We start from the raw sequence: 11004 nt of genomic DNA on the forward strand, positions 1-11004 counted from the left end.
ATTTGATTACTGTGCGATATCTGTGTATGTTAGATGTCATATATACCTTCAGACGCAAAAAAAAAATAAAAAATGTCATATATAGTTATATACCTTCAGACCAAAAAAAAAATGTCATATATGTTGAAAGATGTCGACATAATGTGTACCTCTACAAACTAGGGTTTAGAGTTATAATATGAAAGTGTTCTAGGTATTCAATTGTATACGGATTCTATTACCTATTGTGTACCTTATAACTCCCTATATAAAGGACTCCTATTATCAATAATAAACACGATTACAATTCTCCTACAACACATTATCAGCATGAGTTCTAACCCTAGCCGGAAAAAAAAAAAAAAAAAAAAACCTAAACTGCCACAAGCTTTGTAGCCTCCTACGCCCAGCCCTGCTGCCCCTGCAAGCCCCACTGCAGCCTGCAACAAGCCAGCCTCCTGCCGCAGCCTCCAGCCCACGCACTGCTGCTGCCCCCGCAGCCCCTGCACATCGCCTGCACACCACCTGCGCACCCGCGCCCTGCGTCCTGCACAGCTGCGCTGCAGACCTGCCTGCGTCCCTGCATAATCCGCGCTGCACACCAGCCGACACCGCTCAGCCTCTGCGCAAGCCCACTGCAGCCCAACCTCCTGCAAGCCCCGCCTTCTGCAAGCCCACTGCAGCCCAGCCTCCGCGCAAGCCCACTGCCGCAGCCCCTGCTGCTCCTACCTTCTGCCGCAAGTCCCCGCAGCCTCCCTGCCACACGCCTGCTGCCTGCGCACCTGCCTACAACCTGCACAGCAGCCCGCGCTGCTTCCTGCCGCACCTTCCAGCCTAGCAACCCCACAGCTCTGCAGTCTTCCATCCTCGCAGCAGCAACTCCTGCTGTAAAAAAAAAAAAAAAAAAACCCAAAAAACAGGAGGAAGAAGAAGAAGACGTGTAGAAGAAGGAGGGAGAAGGAGTGGGCCCAGCAAAAGAAAAGAAAGAAAAGAAGAAAAAAAAAGGGGGAAGCAGCAGGCCTGGGCAGCGAAAAAAAAGAAAAAAAGAAAAAAAAAAGGGAAGGGAGAATGGCAGCCCACCAACTACCAATTTCCGACCAGATTCCGGCAATCCTAATTTAGCTACACGCCTGCATCAACACGCGCGTGTATAAAGAATCGTGAAGCAAACCTTCAAATTGCCAAGTAAGTTTTGTGATTAAAGTTTCTGCATTTTTTGTCTTTTAAATTCCATTATTTGCTGCAGGTTTTGAAATATACGAACATAGGTTCGATTAATTGATAAGCGGAATTGTGGGGATTCACGCTTAACGAACTAAGAGCGTTTGTAATCAATGAACTAAGAGTGTTCATAATAAACGAACTAAGAGCGTTCGTATGAACTAAGAGTGTTCCTAATGCTCGGACTAAGAGTGTCCATAAGCACCAAATTGTAACCATATTAAAACATCATTGTTTGGTCTAATCCAAAATATTCTTGGAAATCTATTTCTTGGTAGCATTAAGGCTCGGAAATCTTACATTAGTTGTCGTGGAAGTTTTTACTCCGAAACTAATCTATTCTCCTTCACCTTTGAATGTCGAATGCAAACGTGCAAAAACCAGACTTCACTAAACCATATTCAAATGACATTTGTTATCACCGATGGATGAATAACGTCAAGAATCACCCCACTACTAATGAGATTCTGTGGACAAGAGCTCACAGACTAAAGATTAATTGAGAAAAAACCTCTCAACCTTCCCCGTCTCAGTGTTAATGATTGCTAAGCAATATAGGCTTGTGTGCAATGCTAGATGGATTACGAGGTTTCATCAACTTATGTCATTTACTGAGTAAGTTGACAACATACTCGTGAAAAACCATAATTCAAAGGCCTGTTGGAACTAAGAGTTTTCACGAGGCGAATTATAATAGCGCACCGAAAGAAGGGCGCAAGGTGTTTGGACCCAAAATGGGCATTTTGGCCTGACAAGGCGTGTCTTGGAGAAATTGAGCCAATGTCAGTGGCTCAAGCTATATATTGTCGACAAGTTTGAAATATATTATTTAGAGGCTAAATAAAGGCTACTATGGAAGATTATGCGAGTTGCAAGAAAAGAAAATGATGGAAGCATGGAAATGAAAAGTCAACTTTAGCACATTTTCCTACTTCGGCTAGGAGAAATCGAGCTAAACAAGGAAAGAGGGGCGGAAGACTAACCAAACAAGATCCAAATAAACTGAAACTTTCCAGATTAATACTAGAAAATCATTTGGTCTTTAAACAAATCATAATGGGTTAGGTTTGAGCACTTAAACACTTAATGGATTTGTTAGGTGAGAGCACTTAAACACTTAATGGATTTGTTAGGTGAGAGCACTTTCTGCTCTTTTTTTGCTGCAGCTATATGTCCACCAAGAACTCAAAATAGGCCTTCGACTTCTTCATATCAAATGATCCAAAATGAGTGTAGATCATTGTGGCAAATTTTCAGAGCTTTATTCCATGTGGTTGGGCCGGAAATGCTGCTGGACCTCTTACAGGTCCAGTTTTCCAGTTTTGCTTCTGTAGAAAATTGGACTGATTGTTTAAAGGCTTTCCACTTGAAATTAGATCTTGCACTCTTCTTAAGAAATTATCCTTGGGATGTCTAGTATTAATCTGGAAAGTTTCAGTTTATTTGGATCTTGTTTGGTTAGTCTTCCGCCCCTCTTTCCTTGTTTAGCTCGATTTCTCCTAGCCGAAGTAGGAAAATGTGCTAAAGTTGACTTTTCATTTCCATGCTTCCATCATTTTCTTTTCTTGCAACTCGCATAATCTTCCATAGTAGCCTTTATTTAGCCTCTAAATAATATATTTCAAACTTGTCGACAATATATAGCTTGAGCCACTGACATTGGCTCAATTTCTCCAAGACACGCCTTGTCAGGCCAAAATGCTCATTTTGGGTCCAAACATTGCCCCCCAGACCTCTAAGTCAAAAGGTCTTCGTCTTGACTGAAGAGGTCTTGAATCAGCACTACTCTTATAATGTTGTTGCTCCAAAGCCACTTGTATTGGCTTGATTGAAATTACTTCTGATTCCATATAGGCCTCTAAATAGGCCATAAAGCTTGAATGCCGCAATCTGAATTGCCTTTGTCATGAACTGACGCTTTCTTTGCCAACTTTATTGCCCCACATGGATCTCGCGAAACTTGGGCAGGTTGTAGGAGAACAGAACTTTAGCGTGCCCCCCATGCGAAGGAGACTGCTTTTGATTGCGAATGAGGATCCTTCTCTTCCTTGGTGGTAGCTTCGCCATATGTATAGCAGCAAGTATCTGCCTTATGCGCTGGCTCTCTGTCGTGACATAGGCATTGTTGCCAAGACTGACTTATGGAATTGAGGTTATTTCTAATGAGGATCCGCTAGTTTTACGCGAAGAGGTTGTTTCTAAGACTGACTTGCCTATAGCTGTTGAAACAAACATCTCTATGATAATGGCGGCATTCACGTCCAACTAATGGACGGTAACCTCTTTCAACGAGTTAACCCATAGGCTCTCTGTCGTGACATAGACCTTCGTCAAAAACCGTCCGTCTTGATTTTCAAGAAGCTCAGCAAAAGTCCTCGCCACGAGGCACAAAGAATCCCACGATGAGGTTGGTGCTCTCCTCATCCACAATCACTTGAAAGAAGTCAAGTCAAGGGACATCCCCGACGACCACACCCGAACGGTGCTGGCACGCCCGCGCAAGAAAAGAGACTGTTGACCAGCTCAAACAAATTCTGGAGCCAAACACAAGGAGCGGAACCCTAAAAGTTAGAGGATAACAAAATGGACTTGTGGGTCCATACAAACCGCCCTACAAAGGAAGGAAAACCTCGAGATACGTAGACACGTGGCAACATTGGCCAACGTGGGATCCATGGAAGATGTCCAAATGCACAAGGTGCATCTCAATTAATGGGTGAGGTAATGCTATAGATGTGGATCTTCAGAGCATTGGTTTAAGCACTAAAATGCGAGTGAAAAAACAAAAGCTGCATAATACAAGGTGTATAAAAGATATGAGAGAGCATGAGGCTCATCTCGCAGCCGAAGGAGATGATGGAGATGACAATAACGTCAATCTCATCATTACGGACTTCAAATCTGGCAAGGAAAACAACAATGTTGATGCCGCAGATTTTGATTAAATAGTCTTTCATTTTCCAAGAATTATGTAATGGCAATTGTGCCTTAATGAATAAATGACATTTGGTTTTAACTCTTTCTCACTAGAATATGATGTCTAGGAAAGTAATTGAGATTAGTGGTACTTAAGAGAGCCTTGCTCCACCGACATCTCTCTCTACTTCCTTGGTCATATTTGATTGGAATTACCAAAAGGATTGAGTGACTACAATTTGTCTACATTTCATTTTATTTGGATTAGATTTGATCAAGAAACTTTGATGCAATCTATGGCTATTAATAAAGTGTCTATTCTTTAATGTCTTGGACATACCTTAATTCAAACTTTATTATATAAGAGCCAATGGTTTTCATGTGGAAACACATTATGACAATGGACAGAGTTCCTTTGCATCACCTCTAATGACTACGGACATAAACGAGTATTAGAGAAACTTATGTGTCGCTCTAGTGGATTGTATGCAACCATTATTTGAGTTATTAAATCAAATCATGTCATGAGAGATGACTTGTGAGATTTTGACACATATAGGCTTTGACATGATGATCCGAGTATTAAAGACTTTACACAGACATCCATTTTCAGAACGAAGAAAAGTAAGAACCAAGAATTGGTTCGAGGAGCTGCACATGCGCCTCATGGCGCCATGATTGTGCAAAGACCGGCCATACATGGCCGGTGCCGCCTATCCCCTGCAGCAAATACATGGCATTGACGCCATAAACTCCTCTCTCTACTTCTCAAGTCTATTGTAACATTATGGCTTAACCAAAACCTTCATTGGTTGATTATAAAGCCCATGTTTCGTTCTGTAAAGCCTGTTATTTAGGATTGAGACCATCCTATGCAAAAGAGATTGAGGAAATAATTCCATTCTGATGCAGAACAGATGGCAGTCCAATTTGAAGAACAATTGGATCGTGCTAAAGGAGGAAAACGAAAAGTGACTAGTAGACGTGAAATGGGCTTCCGGAGTCCGATGGGGACGCACCTTACCTTTCCGGAAAGGGAATCACGCCAGAAACAAGACTCATCCCTTTGCCACGAGCTGTAGCATTTTTCGGGCTTTCGAAGTCGTTTAGGGCCTCAAAACTGCATTTTTCTATTTTATCCGTTTTTGGTTTTTCTAGTTATTTTTGGGTTGTTTTCGTTTTTATCCATGGGCTTTAGGGTTTCGATGTTAGTCGCCCTAGGATATTTTTCTCTCATTTATGCAGCCGCAAGCGGCTGCAGAACGCATCTTTCATCTTTTAATCAATAAAATAGAGATTTTCTCTTTTATCTCTGGTGGACTCCAGAATCTTTTGCTTAGGTTTATTGCTGGTAAACCTAGTTATCAATCCGACTGCATCACATTCTTACAAAGAACCTAAGGGAATTCTATGGATTTGATCAACCAACTTGCGGACCGTATAGATGTTTTACGGTGTTGGTTGATACGCAACACGCTGGTCACGTGTTGTGCCATTATCCACTCGTAATGCTGCTTATACTACACTCCTAGCACATAACATATGGCTACGGGCTCACTACCCAGATCATCTCATTCAGTCAATTTGACTTGATAATGCTAGAGAGTTTACATCGACAATTTTCGATAACTATTGCATATCATTGGGTATTGATATCAAGTATCATATTCCCATGTACACACCCAATTGGTCTCGCGGAAAAGCCACCATTAAACGACTACGATGGTAGCCCGGACATTGGTAATGCTCTCTAATATTTCCACTTAGGTTATGCAATATCGCATGCAGCTATGCTAATTCGTCTACGACTCATAGCAGCCACTCAACTTTTATTTGCGTTACAGCTAGTGACTGGGTTCGAGTTTAATATCTCGTATTTATGCATATTTGAGTGTGTGGTTCATGTGCCAATTGCGCCGCCACAACGTATCAACATGAGTCATTGCAATGAATGCATATATATATATATATATATATATATTTGTTGGACATGAGTCTCCAACTATAAGTCCGCTATATAGAACCCTTAACAGGCGATCTCTATTTCGCTGGATTTGCGAATTGTCACTTTGATAAGACAGTCTTCCCGTCGTTAGGGGGAGATTAGAACGTCAATGTTCAACAGGAACGACAGGAATTGTTGTGGTCTGTCCCCACTATGTCTCATCTTGATCCCCTAAAAGTGACGAGATCACATATACATGCTGCAAACATGCCTGCAAGGATTGATGTCCCCACAAGAGGACATAGTGCCACCCAGAGAAGATGGGTACTGCACCACTACCATGGATGGTGGTATGGTGACGCCACAAAGGTGGCATAATGGGGTCATAGGTCATGGGTTCCGCTAGAGAGAGTAGGAGACCTATAAGTTCGATGGATTCTCACCCTAAGAAGAGAGCGAGTTTGGCACAACTTGATCCATTGATCATTGATACTCAAAATCCGTCTCATGAGAATATTTTGGATTATGGTTATGTCCAAGAGACATCGTTGGGGGACGTCTCAATGTTAGAACCAATTCCTGAGAATATAGAGATCTCTACGAACTACACTAGTGTACATGAGGACGTGGAATTATTGAGACCAATGACATCGAACCTTACTCCGTTGAAGAATGCCAACGTAGAGAAAATTGGCCTAAATGGAAAGATGCGATCCAGGTTGAATTGGATTCACTAACGAAGAGGAATGATTTCGGGCCTGAGATGCGAACACCTCCTAACATAAAACCTATTAACATTAATAGGTCTTCGTTAGATAGTGTGATGAGAAAAAGAGATGGTAATCTCGCCTTATGGCGCAAGGTTTCTCACAACGCCCTGGAATCGACTACGAGAAGACATATTCTCTCGTAATGGATGTCATTACACTTCACTACCTTATCAATTTGGTAGTTTCAAAATAACTAAACATGCAGCTTACAAATGTGGTCACTACGTATCTCTATGGGGATCTAGATATGGAATATAATGAAGATTCTTGTGGACTTCCTTTACCCAAGTCAAGTAGCTCTAGACCACGGAGCGTATTTGCAACGAGGTTGAAATGCTCACTAAAATGACTACTTGATTGGGAAGGGATATGATGAACTATGCCCACGCGTTTCCATGACAAGTTCCGGATTTGCAATTGTCGCGGTTTATGTTGATAAACATAATTGGAACCCTTGAGAGTTAAGGGAAACTGCTGAACACCTGAAATCTGAGTTTGAGAGGAAGGACCTTGGGAGAACACGGTTTTATCTAGATTCAGAACTTGTATACCATGTCAATAGATGCTTAGGCATTTTGATAAAGTCAAAAATGCACTCTCATGGTCGTCTGTAGTCTTGGCCCTAAAAGGGATCCGTTTCGTCCTAGGGATGATGACGAAGACGTGTTAATAGCGGAAGTGCTTACTTATGTACAATAGGCGCATTATTGTACTTAGCACAATACAAGACCGGACACCTCAATTATTATGAACTTGTTGGCTAGACATAGCCCCGCGCCAACGCAACGCCATTAGGTTGGTATAAATACAATCTTTCGATATTTGAGAGGTACGATTGATATGGGCTTGTTCTATCCCTACAAAGAAAAGAGATGACGGAAGTGTGGGATCGGACCCCAAAAGGCAAAATGCCACCTTCCGTGCTCCTCCTCCCTCCATCAAAATGACAACAAGCATTTCTAAATATTGAAGTGAACCAAATCCGATCAGAGGATAATGTAGCGGACTTATTTACTAAGTCATTACCAAAATCCACCTTCGAGAAACATGTGAAGAGCATCGGATTGAGAAAGTTATCCGAACTCCCATGATTGTAGCAATCAGGGGGAGATATTGACATCAAGGGGAGGCATGATGTCTACATGTTCGAACTCGAAGAGTGAAGGACGTGTTGTGCTCTTTTTGTCCTTCGACCAGGGTTATTTTTGTCCCACAGGGTTTTTGTTACCTGGCAAGGTTTTTAACGAGGCAACAATCAAAACGTCATCACCAAGTTTGAGCGGCACAAGGGGGAGTGTTGAAGGATGTCGACATAATGTGTGCCTCTACAAACTAGGGTTTAGAGTTGTAATTGGAAAGTGTTCTAGGTATTCAATTGTATACGGATTCTATTACCTATTGTGTACCTAATAACTCCTTATATAAAGGCCTCCTATTATCAATAATAAACACGATTACAATTCTCCTACAATATATACCAGCTATAGTTTATTACTGAAGAAGTGTGCAAATAGTCTTGTGAAGCAAATCAGCTGCCCCGGCAGCGGATACTATTAGTGTGAATGGACAACCTCTTACTCCTGAAGAGCTTCGCACGTTACAAAGCTGTACGTCCAAACCCTCCAAAGAAGCTAAAACCAGGAAACTACTGGTATGACAAGATTTGTGGACTTTGGGGGAAGGTGAATGTGTTCTCCTCTAGGGTCTTCTTGTTGTTTGCAACCTTTGTTACTTCGATTTATATTACCCTTTTGAAAAATCCTGCTGCTGCTGAATTTAACAGGAAGGACAGAAGCCTTCAGAGGTAATCTCTCCCCAGCTTTGTGTTGGGGGTCATGAAGCAAAATGCTAGCAATGGAAGCACACAGGTTTTCATTAATGGTCGGGAAATCACCAAAGTAGAGCTTCGGATGTTGCAGGTTAAACTTTCAAGACAAACTCCTCGTCATAGGTTACAAGTGCTCAATGCGCAAAATTACTATGAGTGTTTTTGGTGAACATTGCAGGTGGTAGGAGTTGACTGTTCTGGTAACCCACACTTTTGGGTGTATACCAAGAGGAGGGCATGAACTCGATTAAAGAATCCATATGGGGCATGGTTTGGTTCCTGAGAATGCATTCGTTTATTATTTAGTGTTTCATTGGTCGTCTTAAATTTTCATGTTTATGAAACTATTTTTACTTCTTTCAGGCTGGAACAAAGCTTGTCTGTGCTGTCTTGTCACTGCCAGTACCTTCTAGATCTTCAAATCCTATCATTCTTGAACTCATTGAGCAGAGAAGTGAGAGAACACTTCAGAAGATTCTTTTAGTTGGATGTAACGGATCTGGAGCAAGTACTATATTTAAACAGGTGATTGCTTTTTTCACAAATTATGAGTGAAATCTTTATTTTGATTCGTATTTTGTTTTTAACATGTCTCCATGTATATGGGAATGGAGGATCTGATTTCATAACAATCCTTTTAGTATCTTTTGATGCTATAATAACAAGAATATCTTGAGTTTCTTCCAATTTGTGGTTTAGACTTCAAATCTCGCTTTATCTATGATTGTTCTTTGCTTCTTGAATCTTAAAGTTCTGGTGAAGTGTTGGCCAAACAATTCTAGCTTGAGGCTTCTGCCTTAATTTTTTTATTACTTTTAACTTTAAAGCAGACTTACTGAAATTGTTTTTTGATTTTATTGGGACTTTGACTTGGAGTTGTTGCAGGTATTTGACAAGCAAAGATACTCGGAAAGAGTAGTCAATGAGTCTTTGCTTCTTAATTAGCCAAAATTGTACTGAGTTTTCTGTTCAGAAGTCTTATCTGGTCTTTTAGAATACAGCTGTGTTTCTGTGCCCAGTTTTATTCAACACTGAAGTACCATACATATCAAACTATAAATCTTTGTTTCAGGCCAAGATTCTATATGAAGCTATCCCTTTTTCGGTGGATGAACGCGAAAGCATTAAGTCTACAATACAAACAAACGTGCATATGTTGGTATACTTCTTGAGGTTTGGGAACGTTTTGAAGAGGAATGTTTGGCTGAGATGAGGAGGCAATGTTCTAGTCAACCAGTTGCCAGTGGTACACTGTATTTCTTGTTAAACTTTCCTTTCTCTTCTTTGACTTGATACATGTCTGCATAGAGTTTATTGTGAGGTTTCTTCTCTATCCTCGTATTGGATTAGTTATTCTTAGCTTAAAAGGCAGCAAATTTAGCTATCATTCAGCTCTGCATTACTGTATAATGTTATAGGAATCTTCTAATATGTTGTATACATATTGTCACGATTTATGAATCTTTTTTTTATTTACAAGAGAATGCACAAAGTATGTGTTGAACCTGCAGCATCTTTACTGGTAATGCAGTATTCCATTGTATGATGAAACATATATTCATGACCGATCACATATAACATTTGTTCAGGCCCTATTGAGGTTCACTCCCCTCAAAGTGATGTGTGCATAGTTTTGGGGCTGTTCTGCTCAAAATGTTATCTGGCAGACGAGAAAATGAGTTAGTTTTGTCTAGTTTATCCTCGGTCAGCAACACGAACTTGACCAAATTGAAGGTCAGTACCCTAAGCTTGGGGCCCTTGTACGTCTCTGCCTATCATACGAACCTGAGAGCAGGCCAAACATGAATGTGGTGGTAATACTATTGAAGCAGCTGGAATCCTCAAACTGAACCTTACCAAAATCTTCTTACAAATTCAGGAATTGGTCCAAAAGTGTTGAAAATGTATCACTAGCATCCACAGTGCAACAGCTGCTTCTCCTCTTAGATAGGTCATCGATCTGTTTCGGGCAGCTGCCATACATAAGACAGACATTCACGGATGCTGAATTTGGTCTAGTCAAAATTAGAATTCTCCCTTCAGATTGAAGGGAAATGTGGATGGCATATATAGAATAACTGTATCATGTAATAGTGATTACTACAACAGGTGTTCATTGTACAGCTTTTTGTTATATTATTTAGGGAACTTGATATACTTGTGAATCAGGTAATATATTGATACAAGATAGAGGATATTACTTGAAGTATTAGGATTCGTTAATGGGAAGAATTCTGATATCTTACCTCTATATATAAAAGGTTTGGTCCCTGCGTTCTCTACACACGAGCTTAAAGGAACTCAGCCCCATTAAGAGTAACCAATATATATACTAGTTTAACATG

The 11004-nt window shown here is 40.8% G+C and overlaps 1 protein-coding gene across 2 annotated transcripts; it reads left to right on the forward strand.

Annotated features, from left to right (window-relative positions):
• Positions 1-8887: 8887 nt before the first annotated feature.
• Positions 8888-10073, forward strand: LOC112182732 (extra-large guanine nucleotide-binding protein 1). 2 transcript variants are annotated; one of them, XM_024321268.2, is made up of 3 exons: positions 8888-8929; positions 9023-9184; positions 9732-10073. In XM_024321268.2, exons 1-3 carry the CDS (start codon positions 8897-8899, stop codon positions 9870-9872), a joined length of 336 nt encoding a protein of 111 aa, XP_024177036.1. In that variant the 5' UTR covers positions 8888-8896; the 3' UTR covers positions 9873-10073. The 2 variants fall into 2 exon arrangements, with proteins under 2 accessions (XP_024177036.1, XP_024177038.1); XM_024321270.2 differs by lacking the exon at positions 9732-10073 and adding an exon at positions 9545-9721.
• The last annotated feature ends 931 nt before the right edge of the window (positions 10074-11004 follow it).

This window comes from Rosa chinensis, chromosome 1 (assembly GCF_002994745.2).
Source record: "Rosa chinensis cultivar Old Blush chromosome 1, RchiOBHm-V2, whole genome shotgun sequence".
NCBI classification, from domain to species: domain Eukaryota; kingdom Viridiplantae; phylum Streptophyta; class Magnoliopsida; order Rosales; family Rosaceae; genus Rosa; species Rosa chinensis.

Coding starts and splice junctions, on each gene's coding strand:
- LOC112182732 (XM_024321268.2), top strand. CDS start 8,897: ATGAACTCGATTAAAGAATCCATATGGGGCATG. Junction 8,930..9,022: donor AAGAATCCATATGGGGCATG/GTTTGGTTCCTG, acceptor TACTTCTTTCAG/GCTGGAACAAAGCTTGTCTG. Junction 9,185..9,731: donor CAAGTACTATATTTAAACAG/GTGATTGCTTTT, acceptor TCTTTGTTTCAG/GCCAAGATTCTATATGAAGC.